General features: G+C 68.9%; 5 protein-coding genes across 8 annotated transcripts; 1 reads left to right on the top strand and 4 right to left on the bottom strand.

Moving 5' to 3' along the window:
- Nucleotides 1-734: 734 nt before the first annotated feature.
- On the bottom strand, nucleotides 735-12,425 carry PPP1R13L (protein phosphatase 1 regulatory subunit 13 like). 3 transcript variants are annotated; one of them, XM_054811459.1, is made up of 14 exons: nucleotides 12,366-12,425; nucleotides 11,494-11,559; nucleotides 9,815-9,870; nucleotides 9,601-9,719; nucleotides 9,128-9,524; nucleotides 8,737-8,835; nucleotides 8,122-8,219; nucleotides 7,609-7,972; nucleotides 6,903-7,339; nucleotides 5,232-5,369; nucleotides 3,921-4,054; nucleotides 2,757-2,923; nucleotides 1,516-1,715; nucleotides 735-1,037 (listed from the first exon to the last, which is right to left on the bottom strand). In XM_054811459.1, the coding sequence occupies exons 3-14, from the start codon at nucleotides 9,867-9,869 to the stop codon at nucleotides 999-1,001; spliced, it is 2,247 nt and encodes a 748-aa protein (XP_054667434.1). In that variant the 5' UTR covers nucleotide 9,870; nucleotides 11,494-11,559; nucleotides 12,366-12,425; the 3' UTR covers nucleotides 735-998. The 3 variants fall into 3 exon arrangements, with proteins under 3 accessions (XP_054667434.1, XP_054667435.1, XP_054667436.1); XM_054811460.1 differs by having other exon boundaries at nucleotides 11,494-11,539; nucleotides 12,366-12,402; XM_054811461.1 differs by lacking the exon at nucleotides 11,494-11,559 and having other exon boundaries at nucleotides 12,366-12,385.
- Nucleotides 12,426-12,476: 51 nt separating this feature from the next.
- POLR1G (RNA polymerase I subunit G) lies at nucleotides 12,477-14,026 on the top strand. Its single transcript, XM_054811465.1, has 3 exons — nucleotides 12,477-12,607; nucleotides 13,140-13,269; nucleotides 13,426-14,026. The coding sequence occupies exons 1-3, from the start codon at nucleotides 12,601-12,603 to the stop codon at nucleotides 13,883-13,885; spliced, it is 597 nt and encodes a 198-aa protein (XP_054667440.1). The 5' UTR covers nucleotides 12,477-12,600; the 3' UTR covers nucleotides 13,886-14,026.
- ERCC1 (ERCC excision repair 1, endonuclease non-catalytic subunit) lies at nucleotides 13,956-16,522 on the bottom strand. Of its 2 annotated transcripts, none has more exons than XM_054811464.1 (9): nucleotides 16,251-16,522; nucleotides 15,781-16,101; nucleotides 15,427-15,530; nucleotides 15,235-15,334; nucleotides 14,676-14,749; nucleotides 14,478-14,577; nucleotides 14,323-14,394; nucleotides 14,136-14,204; nucleotides 13,956-14,042 (listed from the first exon to the last, which is right to left on the bottom strand). In XM_054811464.1, exons 1-9 carry the CDS (start codon nucleotides 16,329-16,331, stop codon nucleotides 13,989-13,991), a joined length of 975 nt encoding a protein of 324 aa, XP_054667439.1. In that variant the 5' UTR covers nucleotides 16,332-16,522; the 3' UTR covers nucleotides 13,956-13,988. The 2 variants fall into 2 exon arrangements, with proteins under 2 accessions (XP_054667439.1, XP_054667437.1); XM_054811462.1 differs by having other exon boundaries at nucleotides 14,676-14,752; nucleotides 16,251-16,518.
- Nucleotides 16,523-17,049: 527 nt separating this feature from the next.
- Nucleotides 17,050-18,816, bottom strand: LOC129200172 (uncharacterized). The gene is made up of 4 exons (XM_054811450.1): nucleotides 18,574-18,816; nucleotides 18,177-18,320; nucleotides 17,923-18,092; nucleotides 17,050-17,472 (listed from the first exon to the last, which is right to left on the bottom strand). The coding sequence occupies exons 2-4, from the start codon at nucleotides 18,304-18,306 to the stop codon at nucleotides 17,050-17,052; spliced, it is 723 nt and encodes a 240-aa protein (XP_054667425.1). The 5' UTR covers nucleotides 18,307-18,320; nucleotides 18,574-18,816.
- A 791-nt stretch (nucleotides 18,817-19,607) lies between these two features.
- CLPTM1 (CLPTM1 regulator of GABA type A receptor forward trafficking) lies at nucleotides 19,608-27,710 on the bottom strand. Its single transcript, XM_054811466.1, has 14 exons — nucleotides 27,597-27,710; nucleotides 27,377-27,486; nucleotides 25,117-25,240; nucleotides 24,662-24,820; nucleotides 24,164-24,281; nucleotides 23,384-23,469; nucleotides 22,955-23,075; nucleotides 22,424-22,668; nucleotides 22,079-22,172; nucleotides 21,404-21,594; nucleotides 21,227-21,322; nucleotides 20,830-20,965; nucleotides 20,458-20,625; nucleotides 19,608-20,109 (listed from the first exon to the last, which is right to left on the bottom strand). The coding sequence occupies exons 1-14, from the start codon at nucleotides 27,654-27,656 to the stop codon at nucleotides 19,916-19,918; spliced, it is 1,902 nt and encodes a 633-aa protein (XP_054667441.1). The 5' UTR covers nucleotides 27,657-27,710; the 3' UTR covers nucleotides 19,608-19,915.
- Between the last annotated feature and the right edge of the window lie 154 nt (nucleotides 27,711-27,864).

Here is a 27,864-nt window from a genome sequence, read left to right as displayed (position 1 = left end):
CCTCCCATTTGCCAAAATTTTGTGAATTAACAGTAGTAAAAGCCCTCCTATACCATTAGTGACAAATGATAAATATTGTCCCAGCCACAGGAGTCTCAATATCGATGATTAAAGCTAGGCAGATCCTACCTTCATCCAGAAAGGATTTATGTAACAAGGATTGCCAGAAAAAGACGTCTTCCCAGTAGCTAGGATAAAGTTAACCCCGCCGAACTGAAGAACGCTAAGATCCACGGCGGCACTGGGGCCCTTAAATATATTAGGTATGGATCTATTAAAACTCCAAACCATGACTACTCCACCAGGCACTTGGATGCCAAACCCTCATTCCAAACTCGCCAGTCTCTATAGACAAAACACCAACCGTCTTTCTATTACAGGCTGCGCCTAAATTACCTAAAAGCGGCCACGGTTAAAGAAGGGACACCCCAGAGCGCACGGGCTCGTGCTCAGCAATTAAAGTTGGGGGGGAGAAGGACGGGGGGGACGTCCGGAGGGACGGCGTTTCTCTGCTCAAGGCACCGTTAGGTGTGATGGGTCCTGGACCCCTGGGCAGGGCTCAACACCCGCCTGCCGATGGGACCCACCTGTGTAACCCCTCCGGTCCAAAGCGGGGTGTCCCCAGCCATGGCACCCCTCCAGGTCCAAAGCGGGGTGTCCCCACCCGTGTCACTCTCAGTCCCAAGAGCCCCCACCAACCCCCCTGTGACGCAGAGGATGGAGACCACCAGGCGCAGCCGAAGGCTCTTTACTCCCCAGAGAAGCCAACACCGTAGGGTGAAACCCGCTGTCACCAGCCGGGGGGGGGGGGGGGGGAAATACATGACACCGCTGGGGGGGTACGTGGGGGGGGCACCCCGGTGCCTTGCTCGGAGGGGGGATATGGGATGGGGGGGCAGCTTGAGGAGGTGCCCACCGGCAAGGGGGACTCATGCATCCGAGCGGATGGAGGGCCACGGTCGGCTCAGGCCCCCCGCCATGTCCTCGGGGGCCCCCCCTCAGACCTTCTTCCGCTGCGGCCGCACCCTGGGGAAGAGCTGAGGGAGGGGGAGAGCGTCAGGGGCGAGGGTGTCCCCCAGGACCACCAGCCACAGAGGGACCAGGGAGGCCGTGAGATCCGCCCTCAGGGCCACGGAGGGGCTGTGGGGAACCACGGGGGGCCGTGGGACCCCATTGGGGTCATGGGTGCTGCGGCTGCCCCCCTGGGGCTGTGAGGTGGCCGTGGGTGCTGTGGGACCCCTCTGGGGCTGTGGGTCCCGCGCTCCCGTGGCTGTGGGCGCTGCGGGTGCTCCCCGAGGGCTGTGGGGTTGCCGTGGGTGCCGTGGGACCCCCCCCAGGGCCATGGGCGCTGTGGGTACCCCCCTGCGGCTGTGGTGTGACTGTGGGTGCCGTGGGACCCCCCCCCCAGGGCCATGGGCGCTGTGGGTACCCCCCTGGGGCTGTGGTGTGACTGTGGGTGCCGTGGGACCCCCCCCCCCCCGGGGGCCGCAGGTGCTGTGGCACCCCCCCACTCACCCCAAAGTAGTTCCGGGGGACGTAGCCCTCGTGGCCGTAGAGTGACCCCCACCACCAGTCGAGCTCCTCCTGGGGCTGGCGGCGCAGGACGGTGACAGGCTCGCCCTCACGGAAGGACAGCTCGTCCCCGAACTCGGCGCTGTAGTCCCACAGCGCGTACACCACCCCGCTGTTCAGCACCCCCATGCTCTGCTCCACCTCTGCAGGGACAGGGACGTCAGCACCCTCGACCCCCCAAACGCACCCCCAGCACCCCTATGGCACTGCACCCCTGGCCTCCCCCCACACCCATCCTGGCATCCCCTCCCAGTATCAGTACCCCTCCCAGTACCCCTTCCCAGTATCCGTATCCCCGGTCCCTCCTCTCGATACCCATCCCAGTACCTGTACACGCACCCCCCCAGTATCCCCTGTATAGCTGTGATCCCCCTTCCCAGTACCCGCAGGACCCCCAGTACCCATATAGCCCCGATACCCCCTCCCAGTACCCATACCAGTACTCACATACCCCCTCTCAGTACCCATACCAGCCCAGTATCCCATCCCAGCACCCATATCCCTCCTCCCAGCACCTATACCCAACAATCCCTCCTCCCAGTACCCATACCAGTACCCACATACCTCCTCCCAGTACCCATACCAGCCCAGTATCCCATCCCAGCACCCATCTCCCTCCTCCCAGTACCCATACCAGCCCAGTATCCCAGCCCAGTACCCACATACCTCCTCCCAGTACCCATACCAGTACCAACATACCTCCTCCCAGTACCCATACCAGCCCAGTATCCCATCCCAGTACCCATATCCCTCCTCCCAGTACCCATACCTGACAGTCCCCCCTCCCAGTACCCATATCCCTCCTCCCAGTACCCATACCTGACAGTCCCCCCTCCCAGTACCCACATACCTCCTCCCAGTACCCATCCCAGTACCCATATACCTCCTCCCAGTACCCATACCTGACGGTCCCCCCTCCCAGTACCCACATACCTCCTCCCAGTACCCATACCTGACAGTCCCCCCTCCCAGTACCCACATACCTCCTCCCAGTACCCATCCCAGTACCCACATACCTCCTCCCAGTACCCATACCAGCCCAGTATCCCATCCCAGTACCCATATCCCTCCTCCCAGCACCCATACCCCCCCTCCCCAGTCACCGGTACCCTCCCCAGTCCCCGTTCCCCCCGCACCGTACCCATATACCCCCAGTGCTCCCAGTTCCCCCCCTGCCCCGGTACCAGTGAGGTAGTTGTAGCAGTCGGTGTAACCCTCCCGGTACGGGTCGCACTTTTCCACGGCCAGGCTGCCGTCGCTGGTGGTGGTGGCAAAGATGGCGGCGCCGTGACGCACCAGGGCCACGCACACCCCCGTGTCGTTGCACGAGGCCGCGCAGTGCAGCGGCGTCCTGGCACCGTCAGGATGGGGAGAAAATTTTTTTTTTTGGGGGGGCAGGGTGGGGGGCAGAAGATGGGCTCCCCTGGGACCGTCCCCCCAGTGTCCTGGGGAAGAAGGAGTCCCTGTGCCTCAGTTACGGGGGGGTATCGGGGTCCCCCGTCCCTCCCCGTCCCCAGTCACCGAGGGCTGTTGAGGGATTATCGAGGTCCCCGACCGCTGGAGGCCGACAAGGATTATTGGGGTCCCTGTCCCCAATTGTGTTGGGCTCTTGGGGATAACTGGGGTCCCCATCCCCGTCCCTGCTCACCCGGGGTTGTTGGGGGGTTATTGGGGTCCCCGTCTGTCCCCATCCCAATCACCCTGGGCTCTGGGGGGGGGTTATTGGGGTCCCCGTCTGTCCCCATCCCAATCACCCCGGGCTCTGGGGAGGGGGGGTTATTGGGGTCCCCGTCTGTCCCCATCCCAATCACCCCGGGCTCTAGGGGGGGTTATTGGGGTCCCTGTCCCCGTCTGTCCCCATCCCAATCACCCCGGGCTCTGGGGAGGGGGGGTTATTGGGGTCCCTGTCCCCGTCTGTCCCCATCCCAATCACCCCGGGCTCTGGGGAGGGGGGGTTATTGGGGTCCCCGTCTGTCCCCATCCCAATCACCCCGGGCTCTGGGGAGGGGGCGTTATTGGGGTCCCCATCTGTCCCCATCCCAATCACCCCGGGCTCTGGGGAGGGGGCGTTATTGGGGTCCCCGTCTGTCCCCATCCCAATCACCCCGGGCTTGGGGGGGGGGGTTATTGGGGTCCCCGTCTGTCCCCATCCCAATCACCCTGGGCTCGGGGGGGGGGGGGGGGTGCATTATTGGGGTCCCCATGGCTGTGGGAGTCCTTGGGGTGCCTGTCCCCATCCCCTCTGGCTGGGGGCAAGGGAGGGGGGGGGCTCTGAGGGTCCCAGGTGTCCCCACCCCTCCATATCCGTGGGGTCCCCCCACCCCCGTGACAGCGGGTCCCCATCCCACCAGCCGTGGCTGTCGGGGGAGTTGACGTTGGCCCCGCTGGCGATGAGGAAGTCGACGATGCCGTAGTTGGCGCCGCAGATGGCGTTGTGCAGCGCCGTGATGCCCTCGTCGTTGGGCTGGCTGGGGTCGTTCAGCTGGGGACACGCACGCCTGTCCCCACACCGCCACCCTCTGCCACCCCCGCTGCCACCCCCCCACCCCACCCCGGCACTCCGCTACCGCCCCTGAGCAGCAGGCGCGTTGGTCCCCTTGTCACCCTGTCCCCAACCCCCTTGTCACCCTGTCCCCAGCCCCCTGTTCCCCAGCCCCCCAGCCCCTGTCCCTGTCCCCATCCCCACTGTCCCCCAGCCCTTGTCCCTGTCATCCTGTCCCCCAGCCCCCTGTCACCCTGTCCCCCAGCCCCCTGTCACCCTGTCCCCCATCCTCCTGCCACCCTGTCCCTGTTCCCACCATCCCCCAGCCCTTATCCCTGTCTCCCCTGTCCCCATTCCCCTGTCCCCCAGCCCATCACCCTGTCCCCATCCCCATCTCCCCTGTCCCCATCCCCGTCTCCCCTGTCCCCATCCCCATCTCCCCTGTCCCCATCCCCGTCTCCCCTGTCCCCATCCCCGTCTCCCCTGTCCCCATCCCTGTCTCCCCTGTCCCCATCCCCGCCTCCCCTGTCCCCATCCCCGTCTCCCCTGTCCCCATCCCCATCTCCCCTGTCCCCATCCCTGCCTCCCCTGTCCCCAGCCCTTGTCCCTGTCCCCCTGTCCCCATCCCTGTCCCCCTGTCCCCATCCCTGTCTCCCCTGTTCCCAGCCTTTGTCCCTGTCCCCCATCCCCCCGTCACCCTGTTCCCAGCCCCCTGCCACCCATCTCCGTCTCCCCTGTCCCCCAGCCCTTGCCCCTGTCCCCCAGCCCCCATCCCTGTCCCCCTGTCCCTGTCACCCTGTCCCCATCCCTGTCCCCCTGTCCCCAGCCCCGTCACCCTGTCCCCAATCCCCCCATCACCCTGTCCCCAGCCCCGTCACCCTGTCCCCAGCCCCTGTCTCCCCTGTCCCCAATCCCCCCGTCACCCTGTCCCCATCCCCCTGTCCCCATCCCCATCTCCCCTGTCCCCCAGCCCTTGCCCCGTCCCCCTGTCCCCAATCCCCCTGTCCCCATTCCCACTGTCCCCATTCCCACTGTCCCCCAGCCCCGTCCCCACCGTCCTCCAGCCCTTGTCCCTGCCAACCTCCCAGCCCCCTGTCCCCCAGCCCCCCAGCCCCACTGTCACCCTGTCCCCATCCCCACTGTCCCCCAGCCCTTGTCCCTGTCCCCCCATTCCCACCTCAGCCACCGCCTGCTGCACCACGTCCAGCTCCCCGGTCAGGGCCGCATCCAGCAGCAGCACCAGGGGGTTGAGGCGCACGCGGGCCCCGGGGCGCCTGCGGGGCGAGGAAGGGTCGCGCAGGGCCGAGCGCCGCTCCTGTGGCAGCCAGGGGGTCAGGGGCACTGGGGGACACCGCCGGGGCACCCAGCGCTGTACGGCACCCTGGGGACCCTGGGGACACCTCCTGGGGCACCCGGCACTGTCTGGCACCCTGGGGACACCTCCCGGGGTGCCCAGCACTGTCTGGCACCCAGGGGACCCTGGGGACGCCTCCCAGGGCGCCCAGCACTGTTTGGCACCCAGGGGACCCTGGGGACACCTCCTGGGGCACCCGGCACTGTCTGGCACCCAGGGGACCCTGGGGACGCCTCCTGGGGCACCCGGCACTGTCTGGCACCCAGGGGACCCTGGGGACGCCTCCTGGGGCACCCGGCACTGTCTGGCACCCAGGGGACCCTGGGGACACCTCCCGGGGCACCCGGCACTCTGTGGCACCCAGGGGACCCTGGGGACGCCTCCCGGGGCACCCGGCACTCTGTGGCACCCAGGGGACCCTGGGGACGCCTCCCGGGGCACCCGGCACTCTGTGGCACCCAGGGGACCCTGGGGACACCTCCCGGGACACCCGGCACTGTCTGGCACCCTGGGGACCCTGGGGACACCTCCCGGGGCACCCGGCACTGTCTGGCACCCTGGGGACCCTGGGGACACCTCCTGGGGCGCCCAGCACTGTCTGGCACCCAGGGGACCCTGGGGACGCCTCCCGGGACACCCGGCACTCTGTGGCACCCAGGGGACCCTGGGGACGCCTCCCGGGACACCCGGCACTGTCTGGCACCCTGGGGACCCTGGGGACACCTCCTGGGGCGCCCAGCACTGTCTGGCACCCAGGGGACCCTGGGGACACCTCCTGGGGCGCCCAGCACTCTGTGGCACCCAGGGGACCCTGGGGACACCTCCCGGGGCACCCGGCACTGTCTGGCACCCTGGGGACCCTGGGGACACCTCCTGGGGCGCCCAGCACTGTCTGGCACCCAGGGGACCCTGGGGACACCTCCTGGGGCGCCCAGCACTCTGTGGCACCCAGGGGACCCTGGGGACACCTCCCGGGGCACCCAGCATTCTATGGCACCCAGGGGACCCTGGGGACACCTCCCGGGGCGCCCAGCACTGTCTGGCACCCAGGGGACCCTGGGGACACCTCCCGGGGCGCCCAGCACTCTGTGGCACCCAGGGGACCCTGGGGACACCTCCTGGGGCACCCAGCATTCTATGGCACCCAGGGGACCCTGGGGACACCTCCCGGGGCACCCAGCATTCTATGGCACCCAGGGGACCCTGGGGACACCTCCCGGGGTGCCCAGCACTGTCTGGCACCCAGGGGATCCTGGGGACACCTCCCGGGGCACCCAGCATTCTATGGCACCCAGGGGACCCTGGGGACACCTCTTGGGACACTGCTTGGCACCATGACGCACCCGGGGGGACCGTGGGGGCACCCGCCGGGCGCCTCTGGGGACACCAGGCACCCGGGGGGCTCCGAGGGACACCAGGTGCCGTGTGGCACCCTGGGGGGCTCCAAGGGACCCTGGGGACCAGGTGGCACCCCCGGGGAGCGCAGACACTTACCGGGACGGGGCTGCTGGGGGACTGCGGCGGGGGGCTGTGGCGAGGCGGCCGGGACTCGGGGGCCACCGGAGCGGGGGGCGGCAATTCGGGCGAGACGCCGGTGTCACCGGGGGCCGGGGGCTCGTCGCGACGGGGCGGGCGGTGCAGGAGGCGAGTGATGAGCTGCTGGTACTGGCGGGTGCGGGTGGGCGGCAGCGCCGGCCCCGGGCTCTGCTCCATGGAACCGCGGCGCTTGAGGGGCCGCGGCATCTCAGCCAGCACCCGCGCGACCTCCTCGAACTCGGGGACCCGCTGGGCCTCGGGGGGCAGCAGGGGCTGAAGCCGCGTGGGGCTGAGCGGCCGCTCCAGCCCTTCCGCCTCCCCACCCTGCAGCAGCCGCTCCAGCTCCGGCTCCCCGTCCGGCGGGACGGTCTCAGGGGGCGCAGGGCGCCCGGATCCTGCCAGGGAACCGGGGTCAGGGCGCTCCAGCACCCGCGCACCGTGACACACCCCCCCCCCCCCTCAACCCTGAGTGGGTCAGCACCCCAAAACCTCCCATGTCTCAGCATGCTGCAGCCCCACTGCCCCCCCCCCCCCGACTCCGTACCCCTCGTACCTCCCGGTCCCCCCCAAACCCAGGTCCTGCTGCCCACTCGAGCCCCGCAGACACCCCCCCCCCCAATAATCCCCATGTCTCCCCACTTTGGGGACCCCACAGAAACCTCACCTTCGCCCCCTGGCAACGCCGGGGGGGCCTGGGGCAGCGCCGGGAGCTGAGGTTGCTTTTGGGGTGCACGGGGGCCGGTGGCAGGGGCTAGGGGAAGCCCCCGGGGACCACCGCCCCCCTGCTCCCAAAAAGCGTTTTGCAGCTTGAAGATCATGGAGAGGGGCAGGGGTTTGTGGCGGGGGGGTCGCCCACCCTGGGGGGGCACGGGGATGCGGGAGACGGGCTGCTGGGAGAAGTGCCAGCCGCGGGGCAGGGTGCCGGGTGCCGACCGCCGAAAGGGACCCTCGGCCCGCCGCTCGCCCGCCAGCGGGGACACCTTGTAGTTACGGGGTAGCGTGGCGCTGTGCCCCCCGTAAGCACCATCCTGGGGGGGGGGGGGAAGGGGAAACAAGGTATCAGGGAGGGGGGAGCCCACCCGCCCATCTACCCCGGCGTTAGGCACCGGGGCTGGGGACGGTGGCCGGACCCCGCCCTGACACCACCCACCCACCCCCCCCAAAACCCAGCGCTCACCTTGCTCTGCGCACCCGCCCCGTCCAGGCTCGACTCCCGCCAGGGTGCCAGCGCCAGCCCCAGGGACGGTCGCGGCCCCGGCTGCCCCTCGCCGGTGCCTGGAAGTTTTGGGGGGGGGGGGGACATGACATGGACGGGGGACACAAACCTCAGTGCCACACCGGGGTCAGGGGGGGATGTGACCCCCCACCCCAGGGGCACCCCAACACAGGCCCGTGAGGTGCTCTAAGCCCCCGGAACCCCACACCCAACCCGGCAACCCTGGACCCCGCTCCCCCAGCAGCCCCAGACCCCCACATGGTGCCCCCCAAGACCCCAGCAGCCCCAGACGTCCCGTCCCGTCCCCCCCACAGCAGCACCGTCCCCCTCGCTGTATCCCAACCAGCGGCCCCAGACCTTCCTGGTCCCACACCCCCCCCCCCAAAAAGGCCCAACCTGCCCCTGGACACCCCAAACCCCCCCCCCCCAGTTGCCTTGGGACCCCCTCGTCCTCACTGGATTCTCTATCCCTCCCCTGCCCCCCCAAAATGCCACTCTCCCCCCCCAAAACAGCAACTTCAGATGCTTGGCTTCCCCCAGCCCCCCCCGTGTCCCCCCCCAACCCTCTCCGCTCACGGTCATAGCCCCCCGAGCCGGGGGGTTTCTTCTCGTAGGCCACGTCCAGGTCGGACTCGTTCCAGCTCTTCTGCGGCCGCCGCTTGATCACGAGGTCATCTGGGGGGGTGACACAGGGATGGGGCTGAGGGGACCCCCCCCACACCTCCCCGGCACGGCCCAGACACCAGACCCTCAAGCTGGGGTACGGGGATGGATGGGGGCACCCCAGGAGTGGGGGGTGACAGGGACACCCCGGGATGGGGACAGCCCAGGGGCGGTGGGGGACACCCTGGGATGGGACGGAAGCACCCCAGGATTGGGGAGGGGGGGGGGGACACGACACACCAACACCTCCCCCAGCCCAGGGACTGTCACCCCCCAACTGTGTCCCCCACCGCGGTGGCCTTACCCTGCGCCCGGAAGGTGCCGGCGGAGCTGCCGATGGAGGGGTACAGCCCGTGCGCCTCGTAGGGCGGGGGCGCGGGGGGTCGGGGCGACGGCACCCGCTCAGGGAAGAACACGGGCCCCTCGCCCGGACGGGGGGACCCCCCGAGCCCCAGGAATTCGTAGGGACGATGAGGACGCGGGGAGGGGGCTCGGCCCCCCGGACTCGGCAGCGCCAACCCCTCGTAAGGCACCGCCAGCACCTTGGGTCGGGGCGAGGGGGCCCGATCCTCTCCCGGGAGATAATGGGGGGTCCGGGGGGAACCGGGGCGCCCCAGCGGATCCCCCGGCAGCTCGGGGCTCTCCGGTGCCAGGCTCCTCCGGCCGAGGGGCGAACGGGTCCGGCTGGGGCTGTACGGCTCCTGGGGACGGACGGGTTGGGTATGGGGGGGGGTTGGGGGCAATGGGGTGCCCCCCCCCCTCAATCTCAGGTCCTACCTTGGGGGGACCGGGGCCATCGGTCCAGAGGGACTCGAGCTGCCGGGAGAGTTCGTCCACCTTGGCCACCGCCGTGTCCAGCTCCACCTGCTTCAGGTCCATGTGCTGCATGGCCAGGGCTGGGGGGACACGGATATTGGGGGTGGGGGGGGGTGTCAGACCGCACCCCAATAGGCGTCACCCCCCCACCCCCTCCCCACAGCCCCCCACTCACACTGGAAGGTGAGATCCAGCAGGTCCTGGGCGCTGCGCAGCCGCTCGCTCGCCATCCTGGGGGGGGGGGGTAATGGGTGGGCTCCCCCACTATTTGGGGGGGGGGCACCCCTTCATTCCTACCCCGTGCACCCCCACACCCCCCAGTCCCCTGGGAACGCGGGGAGCGGGGACGTGTTGCGACCCGCTCGCCTCTCCGAATCATCATCATCATCATCATAATTACTGGTAATTAATCCATTGCAAGGAGCGGGCACCGCCCACCCCCCCGGGACAGGGCCACGGGGGGGGCGGGGCGGGGGGACACGCACCCCCCTGCTAGAGATGGGGGGCGGTAGGACACCCCCCCCACCCCCCCCCACTTCCCACTGGGGTCACCTGGCGTGGGGGGGGGGCAGGATGGAGGGGGGGCAGCCCCCCCCCACGGAAACGGGACAGTCCCCTCCTGCCGTGGGTGCCCCAGTGCCTTGGGGGGGGGGGGGATTTGGGGTGTCGGAGGGGCGCACCCGGGGTGTGGGGACAGCAGAGGGGTTTTGGGGGACACCCCCCTACACACACCCACACCCACACACCCCCCCCCCCCCGCGCCACCGCCCCACCCTGGCGGCCCCACCCGGCTCCTGCCCCCGGGAGACCGGGACAAGCCCCAGCTCGCCCCGGGTCGGGCAGCGAGACGGGAGGGGAGCTGGGGAGGAACCCAGCACCCAAGGGTGCTCCCCCCACACACCCCCAGCACCCCTAACTGGACCCAGGTGTCCGGGCACCCAAGGGTGCTCCCCCCCCCCCCCAGCACCCCGAATCACACCCCAGGGTCCCGGCACCCAAGGGTGCTCCCCCCCAGCACCCCAAATCACAGCCCAGTATCCCGGGCACCCAAGGGTGCTCCCCCCCAGCACCCCGAATCACACCCCAGTATCCTAGCACCCAAGGGTGCTCCCCCCCAGCACCCCGAATCACACCCCAGGGTCCCGGCACCCAAGGGTGCTCCCCCCCCCAGCACCCCGAATCACACCCCAGTATCCCGGGCACCCAAGGGTGCTCCCCCCCCAGCACCCCGAATCACACCCCAGGGTCCCGGCACCCAAGGGTGCTCCCCCCCAGCACCCCAAATCACACCCCAGTATCCCGGGCACCCAAGGGTGCTCCCCCCCCCCCCAGCACCCCAAATCACACCCCAGTATCCCGGGCACCCAAGGGTGCTCCCCCCCAGCACCCCGAATCACACCCCAGTATCCCGGGCACCCAAGGGTGCTCCCCCCCCAGCACCCCAAATCACACCCCAGGGTCCCGGCACCCTAGGGTGCTCCCCCCGCCCAGCACCCCAAACCAGACCCAGGGTCCCGGCACCCAAGGGTGCTCCCCCCCCCCCAGCACCCCGAATCACACCCCAGTATCCCGGGCACCCAAGGGTGCTCCCCCCCAGCACCCCGAATCACACCCCAGGGTCCCGGCACCCAAGGGTGCTCCTCACTCCCCCGCCCAGCACCCAAGGGTACTCCCCCCGCCCAGCACCCCAAACCAGACCCAGGGTCCCGGGCACCCAAGGGTGCTCCTCCCCGGCACCCCGAATCACACCTCAGGGTCCCGGCACCCAAGGGTGCTCCCCCCGCCCAGCTCCCCAAACCAGACCCAGGGGTCTGCCCCCTCCCATCCCCACGGGCCCCACGCGCGGGTCGGTACCTGGTGGGGTGCCGGTGCCGGTGGCGCGCCCGCGTCCCCGCGGCCTCTACGCCCAATTCCACAGCGCTGGGTCACGCGGGGGAGGGAGCTGAGCGGGGCGGGGGAGGGGGGGGCCGCGCCCTGCACCCCAGGGTGCTGGGGATGGGGGGGGGGGGGCAGATCCCACGGGGGGGGGGAGGGAGGGGCGGGTCCCACGAGAGAGGGCAGATCCCACGGGAGAGCGGGTCCCACGGGAGAAGGGAAGATCCCACGAGGAGGGATCCCACGAGAAGGGGGCAGATCCCACGGGGGGAAGGGACACACCCACGGGCGGGGGGCAGATCCTACGGCGGGGGGGATACACACACCCCCACGGGCGGGGTGCAGATCCCACGGGGAGCACACACACCCACGGGCGGGGGCCAGATCCCACGGGGGACGGACACACACAGCCCCACGGGCGGGGGCCAGATCCCACGGGGGGGGGGGGGATACACCCACGGGCGGGGTCAGATCCCACGAGGGACACACCCCCACGGGCGAGGGGGGTCAGACCCTAGCGGGAGGGTGACGGAGTGAGATGGGACGAACACGTCCCACGGGAGGGGGGGGGGGGTCCCACGAGAGAGGGACACGGCAGACCCCACGGAGGAGGGGGGGGTCACTCTCCCCCCACACCCCCGGTACCTGCGGCGCCTCCCAGCTCCGCCCCGCCCCACCCGGGCCGGTCGGGCGAGCCCCAATGCCCGCCGAGAGTTGTTAGGCCGGGCCTGACCCCCCCCGTCCCCACCGTCCCCGGTACCGGTACACACCCCCCCCCCCACCCTCGGGTGCCCCTGACCCCGCCCGGGCCCCCCCAGGGCCCCCCCCGGGTTCCGCCGGGGTCTCTGCACCTTTAAACGCCGCCGCCGCCCGACGGCCCCGCAGCCACGCCCACTAAGGGGCGGGGCGAGGGCGTGGCCTCACCCCTTACGCCCCGCCCTCCCCTCGTTCCCGCCGCCGGATCGCACCAACTGCCCCGCGGGGCGGGGGGGGGACACGGGGGCCGCTCCCGCGCTGAGCGGCTGGGTGGGCGCGTCCGGGGGCGGAGCCGGAGCGGAGGCGGGGCCAGGAGGTGCACGCGACGGCATGGAGGGTGAGGGGGGGGGAATCTCGCGTGGGGAGACACGGGAGAGTGGGGGGGACACGAGAGAGTGGGGGGGCACGGGAGGATACGGGAGAGTGGGGGGACACGGGGGGATATGGGAGAGTGGAGTGGACACGGGGGGATACGGGAGAGTGGGGGGACACGGGAGAGTGGGGGGACACGGGGGGATACAGGAGAGTGGAGTGGACACGGGGGGATACAGGAGAGTGGGGGGACACACGAGAGAGTGGGGGGACACGGGGGGATACAGGAGAGTGGGGGGGACACGGGAGGATACGGGAGAGTGGGGGGGACACTGGGGGACACGGGAGAGTGGGGGGGACACGGGGAGGGACATGAGAGAGTGGGGGAGCATGGGGGGACACAAGGGGGCACGAGAGAGTGGGGGGTGCGAGGACACAGAGAGTGGGGGGGGACACGGCGGGGCCACGGGGGGGGCTGGAGGGGAGAGGGTTGGGACATTGGGGGGCCACGGGGGTCGCAGCGAAGCCCCCCCAGCCCGTGACCCGGCTGTCCCCAGGGCCGGTGCGGTTCCGGTGTCCCCCCGAGTTCGAGGCGGTGGCCCCCACGCCCCTCCCGCGGGGGTCCCTGGGGAGCCCCTCCACCAAACTCTGGCTCATCCGCGCCCCCGCCGACTTCCGCCCCGAGAGGTCAGTGGGGGGGGGGGGGGGGGGGGCACAGGGGGGTGACAGACTCATCCGGGGGGTGGGGGGGTCACAGTGCCATTTGGGGGGGGCGGGAGGGGTGACAGCACCAGCGGCCGTGGCCCCCCCCACCCCACCCCACCGAGCGCCCCGTCCCCGCAGCCTGGAGGGCCGCACGGTGCCGCTGGACGGCTGCGGGCAGCTCCAACCCGACGGGGACGGCGACGCGCGGCTTTACGGGGTGCGGGCGGTGCCGGGGGGAGCCGGCAGCACCCTTCTCCTGGTGTCCGACTCCCCCGCCGGCCCCCTGGCCTGCGCCCCCCCGCTCTACGGCTCCCTCGTCATCACCGAGAGGTTCGGGCCACCCCCCGGCATCCCAGTGACCGTCCCCACGCCCGACGTGCCGCCGGCCAAGAGGAAGAAGAAGAAGAAGAAGAAGAAGATGACGACGACGGAGCCGCTGGAGGTACCCGAGGTGTCGACCCCAGGGAGGGCAGCGCCCGGCGAGGAGGGGGAGCGTGGGCCAGGACCCCCCCAAGACGTCGCGCTGGCCCCCGGCGAGCTGGAGGTGCCCAAGAAGAAGAAGAAGAAGAAGAAGCACAAACGGGAACGGCCGGAGTGACCCCAGGCACAGCGGGTGTTCCCGTCCCCCCCACCGAGGCTGCGTCACCAATAAACGCCATTTATTTTAAAAAAAAAACCCAGAAATTTTGGGGGGCAGCTGCTCATTTGGGGTCCTTGAGGAAGGGCTCGTGCAGGACGTCAAAGAGCCGCTTGGCCTGGAGGAGGGGGGGCAAAGGGGGGGGCGTGAGGGGGGGACTCGGGGGGGGGGGGGTCAGGGGCCGCGTCCCCCTTGTCCCCTCGCCGCTCACCTTCTGGGGCCCGACGCCGGGGCAGAGGGACAGGTCCTCCCGGGAGGCGCCCACCACGGCCGCCAGCGACTGCGGGACGGGTGGGAGGGTGAGAGATGGGGGGACGGGGGGGCTCGGGGGGGGGGGGGGCAGGTGTCCATCCCCGGCGTGCCCCAGGGTGGGTGACACGTCCCCACGGGTGACTCACCCCGAAGGTGGTGAGGAGGCTCAACGCGTCCGTCTTGTTCACTGACTTGATGCTGGTCAGGCAGTCGGTCATCTGGGGGTGACGGGGAAGGGGGGGGGGTGTCAGGGGACCCTCGGGGTCCCCAAATTGGGGTGTGGGGAGGGGGCGTAGCTCACCCGGGAGAGGAAATCCTGCTCCACTCGTTCCTTCAGCAGGTCGGGCGGCTTCTGCTCGTAGGCTTTGTAGGTCTCCAGGTACCGCCCGGCCTCCTCGGGGCTGGGGACGGCACAGGCAGCAGGTGGGGGAGCCACCCAGGGGTGACAGCAGGGTCCCCCACGGCGTGGGGAGGGGGGGGGCACAGGGACAGCCCCTACCTCCAGGCCACCAGGAGGGTGCAGTCGGCCAGGATGCAGACCTTCGCCAGCTCCTTCAGCGCCTGGTGCGGGTCCTTCTGCGGCAGGGAGAGCCGAGGGGGACAGAGGGGACAGAGGGACCGGGAGAGTGAGGGGAGAGGGATGGCGGGGACAGAGGGACCAGGTGAGCAAGGGGACGGGGATGGAGGACCCCAAAGAGGGAGGGGATGGGGGGGACAGAGGGACCAGGAGAATGAGGGGACAGGGACAGAGGAGCCCAAAGAGGGAGGGGACGGGGACAGAGGGGACGGAGGTGACCAGGAGAGCGAGGGGACGGGGGGACAGAAGGACCAGGTGAGCAAGGTGACAGGGATGGAGGGCACAGAGGGACCAGGAGAGTGAGGGGATGGGGACAGAAGAGCCCAAAGAGGGAGAGGACGGGGACAGAGGGGATGGAGGTGACCAGGAGAACGAGGGGATGGGGATGAGGGGGACAGAGGGACCGGGAGAGCGAGGGGACGGGGATGGGGGGGACAGAGGGACCGGGAGAGCGAGGGGACGGGGACAGGGAGCCTCTCACCACATCAACCTGGAGCAGCAGCAGCTGCAGCCCGTAGCTCCGGCCCAGGTGCCGCAGGCGGTCGTGGATGTAACCGGGGTTGAGGTGGTGGTACCGCAGGCTGGGGACACAGCAGGGACGGGGTGATGCCGAGGGGACCCTCCCCAACCCCTCCCCGGCCCCCCAGGGACCCCCCCAGGAGCCCCGGTTCACCTCAGGAAAAGGGCGCAGGTGCTCTGGCCCAGGACGTAGTCGGGGACGATGTCACCGAACTCCCAGGGGACGTTGCGGACGAACTTCAGCACCGGGTTGCCCCTCTGGGGGGAGAGGGGAGGGGGGGGGGCCGGTCCCCCTTCTGTCCAGGGACACCAGGGACAAGTCCCCTCCCGTGTCCCGGGGTGGGGTGGGGGGTCAGGGCACATAATCGCACAGCCCCAGACTCCGGGGGACGGTCCCCGTGTCCCCCCGCCCCGTTACCGGGGGACGGGTTCCCCCGAGCCCTGCGACACCGGGGGATGGTGTCCCTCCATGCCCCCCCCCCACTCCACCCCACCCCACCCCACTCACCTGCCGTGGGCTGACCACGATGCTGCTGCTTTTGGTACCCGGTTTGAGCACCGGCAGGGGGGGAACGTCCCCGGGGCTACCCCTACCCCCCGGTACGGCCCCCCCCGGGGGACCACCGCCAGGTTCGGGGGTCGGGGGGAGCCGGGAGGGAACCCCTACCGCACTGGTGGGGACCGGGGTCGGTTCGGTGGCTCCGGGAACAGCCGTGATGACCGACTGCTGCATCACGTACTCGGCGTAGGAGCTGGGCCCCGGGGGCGGCGGGGGGGGCCCGGGCCCGGGCCCGGGGGGGGCCGCGGAGGGTTTGAAAAGCGACGGGACCTGGGGGGGGAGCGAGAGGGGAAGGGGCCCCCGGTCCCCCGTGAGACACACGCCGCCCCGGACACCCGTGGGCCGCTTCCCAGCGCCCCTCCTGGCCACCCCCTCCCGGTGCCCGTGGGTCCCGTATCCCCCCCCCCGATCGCCGGTACCGCGGGGTCGGTGGGACCCTCCTGCCGCAACGTGAACCGCCTCCGCTTCCCGGCCGGGGCCGGGTCTCCGGCCGCCTCCATGGGGATCGCGGGGGTCGCAGGCCCGGGCCCGGCCGGGAACGAAATCGGGGGTCAGAGGTCAGCGCAGGGGATGCCGGGAGGGCTCCGGTACCGGGGTAGGGGCGTGGTCACGGCGCGACCATTGTGCCCACCCCCTTCTTCCTCGCGATTGGCCGGCGCGCTGTCAATCAAAACGCACGGATCCGCCTTCCCGTCCCGTAGAATCCTTGCGCATGCGCACTGCCGAGTTCTCGTCTGGACGCTTCGGCACCTCCCACCCCATGGGCGGGGCTACGGCCCTGGGGCCACGCCCCTCGGCGCGGGGGTGCACGTGGGCTCGGTCGCGCGGGTGGGGGCGCGTGACAGCTCCAACCGCGCGTGCCCCGCGGGACACCCCCCCCCCACGCGTGTCCGTGTCCGTGTGTCCCAGCTCGGGGATGGGGCAGGGGGGACCCCGGGGACAGGACACGGCGGGGGGGGGGGGGGGGCAGGGAAACGGCACCCCGGGGATAGGACACGGGGCGGGGGGTTGGGGACACGGGGGGAGCACCCCGGGTGACACTGGGGATACAAAGTGGGGGGACCCCCAGGGCCACCGGGGCAGGACACGGAGGGGGGGGGGGACACCCCGGGGTAGGACACGGGTTGGGGGGGGGACACACGGACCCCACGAACAGTGCGGACACAAGGGGCAGGACACATTGGGGACACCCCAGCACCTTTATTCCCCCCAACCCCCCTACAACCCCCCTGCCCCCACCCCCTCCCCAAAAGCGGGGGGGTCCTGACGGGGTGCGGGGGGCACCGGGGGGCCACCCCCTCCCAGGGCGTCGCGCAGGCGAGGCCAGACGCGGGGATCGCAGGCGGCGCGGGCCAGCAGCCGGGTGTGCCGACGTAGGGCGACGATCTCCCGCTGGGTGCGTCGGTTTTGCCGGAGAAGGGCCCCGGTGCGCAGAGCCGCCGCCAGCAGCCCCCCCCGCCGCAGCAGCTCCGCCGTTACCCCCAACCGCCGGCTTCGGTACCCCGGATTCCCTACCGGAGCAACCGTCGCGGTGGCGTCGTGGCGGGCGACGGCTGTATCCTGGTGAGAGGCGGAGGGTGGCGGAGGCTGGAGGAGAAGAAGCCGAGCCGGTTGCCAGGGCTCTGGGGGGGCTCCCAGGGGCTGCGGGGAAAAAGGGGGGAGCGGCGGTGAGGGCAGCGCGGTGCCGGAACCTCACAGCGCCGGAGCGGTCCGATGCCGGCACAGCACGGTGTTGGAACCCCGCAGTGTCGGAGCAGCCCGGCATCAAACCGGGCCGGTGGCGATGTCGCGCGGCACCAAACAAGCCCCCGTGCCGGTCGTAACGGAGCAGAGCCGCGCCGCCGTAGCGCGGTGTCGGAACCGCGCGGTGTCAGAGCGGCCTGGTGCCACCGTAGCACCGTACCGGAACCATACGGTGCTAAACCGCCCCCGGTGCCGAAGCCGCGTGATACCGAACCAACCCAGCGCCGTAACGGCGCCGTGCCGGTGCCGCGCAGTGCCAGAACCGCACGGCGCTGGCGTAACACAGCGTCGTACCGGCCCAGCGGCTGAACCAGTCCGGTGCCGGATCCGGCAGCGCGGTGCCGTTACCTGCTGGAGGAGAACGTTGTGGACGAGGTAGACGGGTGCCAGGCGGGCGAAAGGGTGGTAGCCGGGTGCCGCCGGGGCGCCGAGCGGGTGCTGCGGTGGGGCCGGCTGGGCGTCGGGCAGTTCCTCCGCGTCCGTCCGCTCCCGCCTGTCCCGGTGTTCCGAGCTGGCGTCTGCCGGGGTGGGAGTGAGCCCCCGCCACACGCCGAGCCAGCCCCGGGGACCCCCGGGGACAGGGACAGGATACGGCCCCTTACCTGAGAAGCCGGAATCCTTCTCGGAGTCGCTGGCTGGGGTGTCCCGTGCCCCCCGCCCGCCCCCCATCTTCTTTGGGGGAGCCCCAGGGGAGGGGAGCTCGGTGGTCACCCCCGGCCCCTCAGCCGGCATCGGGGTGGCCCTTCCTGGGGGGGGGGGGGGACACGACACGGGGGGTCCTGGGGGGGGGTGCGGGTGGCCAGGTGCCAGTTGTGACACAGCCCCCCCCCCCCCCCCAGGCTCAGGGTGGCACTTTGGGGGGCGGGGATGGGACACCCCGTTGTCCCCCAGCCCGGTGTCCGGTGTCGCAGCCGTGATGGGGGACACGCCTGGTCACACACACCCCCCCCCCCCGTGTCTCCAAACGGCCCCGTGTCCCCCTGCCCCCCCCCCCCGTACCTGCCTGAGTCCCGAGCCGGTACCGGGGATGGGGGGTGGCGGCTGGGCCCGGTGCGGGAATGGGGCTCGGGATCGCTCACGGTACCGGTACGAGAGAGGAACCCGGTAACGGGCAAGAGGGCTCTGGTACCGAGAGCTCCGGGACCTCCGGTCTGGGGTGAAGGTCCGGTACCGGGCTCGGGGGCTCCGCTGCGGGGACGGGACCGGCGGGGGGAGGCCCCGCCCCCGCAGGCAGATGGACGGCACCGACAGCCAATAGGGACGGGCGCGGCTCGGTGACGTGGCTACCGGCGCCACGTGCGGCCGCGGAGCCGGTGCTCCGCCACGTGAGGGGGCGTGGCCTCCGCAAGCACGTGGCCTCAGGGCAGTGCCGCCGCCGGAGCCCCGTGACCGGTCCCGTCCCCCCCCCCAAAATAATCACCGGGAGGGAGCCCCAGGCACGGGGGGGCCCCGGTACCTATGGGGATGGACCCCCGTGACCCCCCCAAATACCGGGAGGGACCCCGGGACCCGGCGTCCCCCTAATACCCACCGGGGGGGGAGCCCCAGGCACGGGATCCCCCCGGTACCGATGGGGATGGACCCCCGTGACTCCCCCAAATACCGGGAGGGACCCCTGGACCACCCCCCCCCCCCAATACCCACCGGGGGGGAGCCCCAGGCACAGGGTCCCCCCCGTACTGATGGGGACAGACCCCCCCCTGACACCCCCAAACACCGGGAGGGACCCGGCCCCCCCCCAATACCCACCGGGGGGAGCCCCAGGCACGGGGTCCCCCCTGTACTGATGGGGACAGACCCCCCCCAACACCGGGAGGGACCCGGCCCCCTCCCCCCCCCCCCAATACCCACCGGGAGGGAGCCCCAGGCACAGGACCCCCCCCGACACCCCCAAACACCGGGAGGGACCCCAGGACCAGCCCCCCAAGGGCTGTCCCCCACGAAAAGGGGGGGGGGTGTCCCCCTTGTGCCTTTTCCCCAGGGGGAACCCCAAACCCTCTTGGGGGGGGGGGGAAATGAGAGGGGGGGGTCGGTTTTGGGGTTAAATCAGCTCTTTATGGAAGAGGCGACGCCGCGACACTGTCCTACACACCGGCACAATGGGATGGAGCGCACAACGCTGACGGGACCAGGGGACGTGAAACACGGGGGTGGGGGGGACCCCCACTCCCTGGGGGGGAGGGGGCCCGTGCGGCTGCCCCCCCCACCCCCCCAACCCAAGGGAAATGGAGGTGGGGGGGGGACGGGGCCACCACCTGGCACGGCCGCTCCCCCCATCCGGTGCCCGGCGGAGACGCCGGGTTTGGTAAAAACCGAGCGAGGAAGAGGGTGGGGGGGTTGGTTAATCCTTCTTCTTGTCCTCTGGTGGTTTTTCCCCCCCTGGGGGGACCCCGTCAGGGAGTGTTGAGGGGGGGCTGCTGGGAAGGGGGGGTCGGGGGGAGACCTGGTCCTCCCCGCTGACGCCGAATTCGTTGACGCGCGTGAGGTCCACCCGGTAGATCCAGCGTTGGTAGAGGTAAATGAAGAACACGACGTCTGGAGGCGGGGGGGGGAGGAGGAGAGGTGTGAAGTAGGGGCCACCCCTCAACCCTGCAGAGGTGGGGGAGGGCCACAAGGGGCCAGGAGGGACCCCCAGGGACTGGGACCCCCCACCACCACCATAAGAAGCAGGAGGGACCCCCAGGGACTGGGACCCCCCCACACCCTAAGAAGCAGGAGGGACCCCCAGGGAGTGGGGACCCCCAGGGACTGGGACCCCCCCCCCACCATAAGCAGCAGGAGGGACGCCCAGGGACTGGGGACCCCCAGGGACCCCCTCCCCACCCAGGACCCGCCCCCCCCCAGGGACTGGGGACCCCCAGGGACCCCCCCCCCAGGCCGTACCGTCCCGCAGGCAGCCTATCCTGTACATCATGGGCATCTTGATGACGAAAGCAAAGAGGTCATCGATGAAGGTGTTGAGGGCTTTGTAGGTCAGCATCCGCCAGGGCAGGTGGGCGACCGACTTCAGCTTGTAGTTGATGAAGAGTTGGGGGGTCATGGTGATGAAGCCTGCGGAAGCAAGACGGGGGGGGGGCTCCTCGTTACCGTAACGAAGCTCTGCCGGTATCCCCCATCAGAGAGGAGCCCAGAGGGAGCGGGAAGGAGCCCCAGAGGAAAAGCTGCACCCCAGGGCGCAACCGGTTCCTCCCATCCTCCTCTTCCTCCCGCGCGGGGGGATTTTTGGCGGGTCCCGGCAGCGAGCGCGGCACTCACCGAAGGTGAGGAGGAAGCCGTAGAGCATGCTCAGCACCCACGAGTACCAACCCTTGTGCTCCAGGTAGAGCAGGCTGTACACGGCGTAACAGCCCAGCAAGGGGAAGAGAATCCACGAGAGATACCGGAAAGCCATCTGGGGAAGACAGCGACACCCAAAAAAAAAAAAAAAAAAAATGAGCCAGAAATACGTTGGAGCACCGAACCGGCGCTTCCCCGGCTCCCGAGCCTCGGACCAAGGAAGGGCTGGGCAGCGCCGGCAGCCAGCATCTCCGCCTGCCCCGTTCCCGGTGAGTCCCGGCGGAAGCGGGAAAGACGAAGCGAGAACGCGCGCCGAGACGCTCGGCCAAGCCGGCGGCCGGCTGGAACTGGCCCCAGCGCCGGCCCCCTGACTCACGTCGTCGTACACCTTCGTGGAAGACTCGATGTAGGTGGATTTGTCTTTGAAGGTTACGCGGGGAAACACTCCTGCCACCTTGTTCTCACGGTCCAGCTGCCAAAGGAGAAGGGAAAGGCGTGACCGAGCAGGACCGGGGGTAACGCCGGTCCCCACCGCACCCGCGTCGCTGCTTACCCGGACGTCCATGACCTTTGTGATCTTCCAGAGGTCGATGAGGAGCCCGATGAAGACGCTGACTTGCACCACGAAGTTGGTTTCGTTGTCCAAGATGTAGAGGAGGACGACGAGGGATTGGAAAACGCCGAAGAAGACGGAACGGACGGAAAGCCCCTCCAGAGATTGCCGGCTGTTCCAGAACTGGATGTCTGTCAGGAAGGAGCCCAAGCCGTCACCCCACCGGAGGGGAAGAGGAAACCCCCGCACCGGAGGCTCCGGAGAGCTACCGCGGCACGTGCCCCGGCAGAGGGAGCGAGAGGAGCAGGCGGCGCAATCGCCGGAGCCGAGCAGACACCGCAAAACGCCGTCTGGCATAAGCACGGGCAGCAGAGACCAAAGAAAACCCCAAGTTTGCAGCTTTCTGCCCTCAAGTCGGCCCCGCGGCGCGGAGGAGCACGGCCGAGGAGCGCCGGATGCCTCAACGCGTGCCGTAGCGGCCGCAGCCCACCTGGGACACGGTTGGATTTGGCTACAGCTGCTGCAGACATCGCAGCTGGGGAGAGAAGGGCTCGCGGCAGCGCGGGGCGTTCGGCCGGCCGAGACCGCGCCGCAGCACGACGACGTCTGCCGCGCCACCGCCTTCGCGTCCTTCCCCTGCCCTGCGGATCCCCGAGGTCCCGCCGCGGCGCTCACCGTTTTTGAAGGCCAAGAACTCGAAGATGCTGTGCACGATGGAGACGACGATGGTCAGCGCCAGCAGGTAGGGGTTCGTCTCCAGGAGAGCGACCTGGAACAAGCGTCAAACACTTCTCTCGGGCTCCGTCCCACCCTGCCCAGCGCTCCTCGTCGTGTCGCAAGGATAATTAATGAGGAGCGATCACGACAAAGGACGGGCATCGAACGCTTTTCCAGCGAAGCGAGGGAAAAAGACGTCGTGAAACGTGGGAGAAGGAGCCGCTACGAAAGAGAGATCCTGACCTACGCGGCCGAGCAGGAGAGCTGCAGCCGGGAGGAGGGAGGCCCGCAAACGGCTCTCACCTTCACCGAGTCCTGCTCTTCGTCCGACTGCTCGTAGAGGTCCTCTCCCAGGAAATTCCAGGGGGATTTGGTGCTCTGGGCGGCGTAGAGCTGCCAGCGCCACAGGGAGAGCGGGCAGAAGGAGAGGCGGAAGGGCAGGCGCTGCAGGGTCTCGTTGATGGGGAAATAGTCCTTCTGCAGGTTCCAGTAGTCGTTGAAGTAGAGGATGGGGTAGTAGTCGCCGCTGATGGCGTCAAACTTCACATCTGGAGCCGGGGGAGAAGAACAGAGGGAAAGGCTGAGCAGGAGACAGGGAGCACCAAGAGCCATCGTCACCGTCATCCCCCTCGGCGGCCACCCGGGAGAGACCGAGAGGCTGCTGAGCCCCGGCCCAGCTCGGTACGAGCTCCCGGAGAGGTGGGGGTCACGCTGATGACAGAGAAATAAGCCCCTGTACCCCACAGGAGCCCAAACGCATCCACCGAGGAGCGGGGACAGCCCCGGAAAGCCGCCCTGGGAGCGGAAGGAGCCCTGGCACGTCCCGGCCCTTACACTGGTCCAGGGGGGGCGGCACGCTGCCCTTCACCCAGGGCGTGTGGTCATCCACCATGTTGATGGTCAAGTTGGGGTGCCAGTGCGAGATGACCTCCACGGGACCGTAGTCTTCCGCTCTCTGCAACGAGAATACCGCCGCTTCCGTCACCGGCACGGCGGCCAGCATCCCTCCATCTCGCCCGGCGTCAGCCCGGCGCCATCCCCCTTTAAATAAGGGGGCAGAGGGAGGAACGGGAAGGGGCAGAGCCAACCCTCCCATCCCAGAAACGCTACAAGGAAATCATCGTCCTCTTCGCCCTCTGCGGCGCTTCCCAACAGCTTTGTGACGGGCGGAAGGCACGTGAATATTTCAGAGTTTGATCGTTGGGACAAAAAAACCCAACCAACCAAACCCCAAACCACCTGCAAAAAGGAATAGCCGGTTACCTTGATCATTTCAGGGTCTGCCTCCGTCTCACCCGTCAGGAGGTTTTTGGTTTTCTGGAACCGCCGGCGCTTGTATTTGTTGATCACTGGAAGGAAAAAGGAAAGGTGAGCGTTTCCAGCTCCCCGCAAGAAGGTAGGGAAGGAAAGCTAAGGAGGCTACGGCCTGTCAGGACAGGCAGGAGCTGACCGGAGAAGCCCGTTTCCCTCACATCATCCCCCAAAAGGACTAATTAATCGCGATTGTCTCACAGATCTTCCAGTTATCAAAGGGAAAGGCTGTAGTTCGGGGACAACGAACCAAATTAACAGCCAAACCTTTGGGATAACGGCATCGCTGTTGGAGGAAAACACCTGAGATCAAGTGTCCGGATCTTCCGGTCCTGCGGGAAGACCCGAACGTGGCGATTCCCTCCTCTTCTCAAGGCTGATGGGGTTCCACACCCCCCGTACAGGCGGGGACCCCCCCACCCGCAGAAGGCGGACAGAAACTAAGAGCTCGCAGAGATTTCAAGAGGTTTTTCCTCCGTATGTTCGCAAAAGACAAATTCCAAGCGTGGAAAACATCCGGCTCAGGGAGCAGCTGAGCCAGTGCGCCGGAGGCCGCGGGGAGTTGGATATTTGCCGTAATCTTCCCCTTCAGGCACCTGCCTTCACGGAGCCAAAGCCAGAGCTCAGCCCGACTCCTTGGGGCTCCCGTTTTGCCACGGGAATCGGGGCACCCCTTTCCCCAGCACCACCCCCGGGGGCCACCGCGCGCTGCCCTCCTGCGCCAGGTCATACTTCGTGACGTGTGGACCGTGGCGAGGCGCCTGTACAGGTTTTTCTGCCTGGGGTCGGGATGGAAGCCGCTCTTCGTGAAGTAAACGTGGATGTAGATGGAGCCGTTCTGCTGGACGCTCTGAAATCACACCCCGACGGGGCGGTTACAAGCCGGACGCGGTCGGAGCACGGCTGTCATCTCCCAGCCCGCGTTCGTACAGCGCCCGGCAACCGACGCCAAAATCATCACCAAAACGATGACTTCGAGCCCCGTCACCTCCGCAGCACGCCCAGAAGAAACACCGACCCGCTCCACAGGGTCCCCCCGCCCGACGCGAACGAGATACAGATAAAGGCGACGCAGGGACGCGCTGCGACGGCCAACGCTGCTCGACGCCTCAGCTCCGCTCAGAGCTCCCGGGATAACTTTCAGCACGATCCTGGCAATCCTCGCCAACCCCTCGGCGATTCCCCCCACCCGGCTTCAAACCTCCCAGGAAGAGCAGCGGGCGCACCCACCTGCGAAATGTCAACTTCCCCGTAGTGTTCGTAGCACCCGTCGGCGTTCTCCCCGCTGGTCCAGTCCCCGTAGACAAGATCCCGCTTCTGCCAGAACAGCGCCGAGCTGACGTTGAAGTCCGTAAAGTGCTCGTGCTCCGAGATATAAACGTAGAGATCCTGCAGAGAGAGGACGACGTCAGCTGCCGGTGGGCGACTCAGCCCAACGGTGAGATACAGGCGCCTGAACCGCTCCTGCTTCGCCGTAAAGCGCCACAGCATCCCCTCCCAAACCAGCGTGGCGTTCCGGCGAGCCCAAGAAATAACTCTCGGTTGACGCTACGCCGCCAGGACGCTGCGGCCGCGGGCAGAGCTACGGTTTAGCTCTGCTAGATTTAAGATCTAACTCAGAGGTCCAACCACGGAGCCACGGCGCGGTTACCGCGACGGGACAGCGCGGCCGCTGCCGGCGTTACCATTAAAGTGTCCTTGGGGAAGAGGTTTCGGCTCGGGGCTCGCGGCGTCCCGCCCGCACTGCTCTGCTCCTGCGGTGCCGGCCCGCGGCGGAACCAGCTGCTGATGACCCAGATGATGAAGATCCTGCGGGAGGAAGGGGGAGAAGCCGCTCAGGCGTTTTAGCCGCCGTTCCCCAGCCAAATCAGACGCGGTCTCCTGCAAACAAACCCCCCCCTCGTTCCCCGGGGCGGGGAGGCGGGAAAATCGTTAGCGCTGGATGGACAAGTCCGCGTTTCAAAACTCGACGTTCTCACTTATTTCCGTCACGGTAAGCGTTCACGCTTGGGCGAGAGGCGCAGGCCAGAGCAAACCGGTTCCGGGCCAGTTCAGACCCAGCGCCAGGCACGGTGGGAGCAAGCCAAAAGCGAGCGAAGACACTGGGAAGTCACCTCGAGGACGCGGTAAGGAAGTCACGCTCCGAGGTAACCCCGGAGAAAGCTGCCGACGGGTGTGCAAAGCGTCCCCCGGACGACATCGCACGCGCGTGAGGTGCTCGGCCCTCCGTAAGCCAAATCGACGCCAAAACCACAGCACAAAACCGGCAAAAAACCAACAGGGTCACCTAACAAGCGAGGGGCGGACCATCCGGCACAGTCCTGAGCGGCCCCGGCTCACTCGCCACCTCCCAACCTGCAGCCACGGCGGTTCCCGATCTCCGGCACGCAGCTGCAATCGCTCCCCAAAGCTCCCCGGGCCGCCCCAGCGCGGAGACGGGGACAGGTCCCTTCCACACGCTCTCTGCGAGCCGAGCCAGGCAGCAGCGTTTGAGCGTATTAAAAGAAATCGAGCTTTCCCCCCCCACCCCCCCCCATTTTTGGAAGGTTTTCGGCAGGCATCCTGAGGTACGAGGGTTTGCGGCTCTGTTTTTCTTTGCAGGTAAAGCGCGAGGAGCTTTTTGTATGTGCCGCTAAATCAGGCTTTCCCCCCCCTCCCGGTCCGCGCACGCAGCAACCGGATAAAAGGTTTGGGAACGGTGGGCAAGGCCAGCAACCGAACAACGACTCCTGTGACAAAGCAACGGTCGCGGCTTTGCTTCCATGTCACAGGCGAAAGACTCCGGAGAGCCCAAGAGAAGCGGGGATTTAATTCAGCGTAACTCTTCGTTAGGCTGAGCTGGAGCATTTTGGAAAGTCTCCCCGCACGTGCTCCCGGCCGGGCCGCTGAACCGGAGGAGGCGCACGGGGCCCAGCACAGAGCCTGCGCTGCCGGCTCTTCTGCGGCTGCATCAGCGGTCATAAATCCGCGGCAAGGACGTCACGGTTTGCTCAGGAAAGGCTTAGGAGAACGTTTCTTCTTCCGAAGGTTTCGGGAACCAGACATCACGCTTTACTTGTGGCACGCGGTCGTCGCCCTCTCAGGGTTTTCCCTCTGCATCTCCTCTGCCAGTCGACCACGACGGGCGGAAGATTTCCGAGGGCACGGATCCGTCGGCGACGAGACGACAGAACGCTCTTCTTTCCCCTGGCTTCGCCGGCCAGGACACCGGATCTGCCGAGGGAGGCGGCGCTTCGGAAAGGAACAAACCCGCCCTCGGCAGGATGGGAAGGAGGAGACGGACGGAGAAGCGGAGCAGGAAGGCGGCTGGCGGATGCGAGGAGAAGGGATTCACGACCCGTTCAGCGGCGCCGGTCCGAGAGCTGAGACTTACCGGCTCCGGCATCGGCCTCCTCACTGCGACGCAGGCGAGGTCGGGAACAACACATCCAAACGCGCCCGATGCCGGTTACGGGCGCGCCAGCGGAACCGCCCTGACCTTCTCCTTCCCCACAGGAGAGGGATCCCCTCCTCACGGAAACGGGAGCTCAGCGCCGCGCAGAGCGTCACCCACGCCGCGGCCTGGACTTTGGATCCCCCCGCAGCGAGGCACGGGAAACGCCGGCGGTTCCGCGGAAAAGCCCAGAAAGCGTCGGCTGCCCCTGCCCGGGATGAACCGGACCCGGGGCGAGCCGGACCCGGGGCTTCCACGGAGAAAACCGGGAAGGAACCCGGAGCCCACGAGGGGCAGCCCCACGGGCAGGGGATGGGCAGCACCGTCCCCCCACGCCCCAGGGACCCCGTTGCGCCCCCAGGACGGGGGGTGGGGGTGGGGGTGGAGCGAGCCGCCTGCCCGCTCCGGGCCCCCCACCGCTGCGCCCCCCGGTTTGGGGTCCCGGTGCCACGGCGGAAAAGGACGGCGAGTGGGTGGCGGATAGCGGGCCGGTAGCAGCGGGTGGGGCTCACCTGAAGAGGACGCCTTTGATGACCTGCCAGGCGTTGGGAGCCGGTTGCTGCCGCTGCGTCTCGGCCGCCGCCGCCGCCTCTCCGCCACCGGCGCTCCCGTTACTGGTCACCTACCGAGAGAAAAGCGAGGGACGGCAAGGAGGGAGGGAGATCGCACGGTACCGTCAGCCGAGCGGGACACCCCTCCCCCCCATCACCGGTCTCCCCGGCCCGCCCGTACCTGCCCCGGGCCCGGCGCGGCCCCCGCCGCTGCCGCCACCTCCGTCCCCGGCGCCGCCATCTTCTTGCGCCGCCTCTCTCGCGAGACCGGCGGGGCCACGTGATAAGCGAGGGGGCGGAGCCTATAGGGAGGGCGGGGCCTGGAAGGGGGCGGGGAGGTAAACCACCACCCAGCTCCCGGCCCCGCCCCCTCCGTGTCGATCATCATCACCGTTAACCAATAGTTGCGCCGCCCGCGCGGGGTTTCCCGACCCGCCCCGCGGTGGTGA

This window comes from Grus americana, assembly GCF_028858705.1.
Source record: "Grus americana isolate bGruAme1 chromosome 34 unlocalized genomic scaffold, bGruAme1.mat SUPER_34_unloc_2, whole genome shotgun sequence".
Taxonomy (NCBI): Eukaryota; Metazoa; Chordata; class Aves; order Gruiformes; family Gruidae; genus Grus; species Grus americana.
The sequence above is the reverse complement of the archived record's forward strand: the minus strand, read 5'-3'. Positions and strand labels throughout refer to the sequence as shown.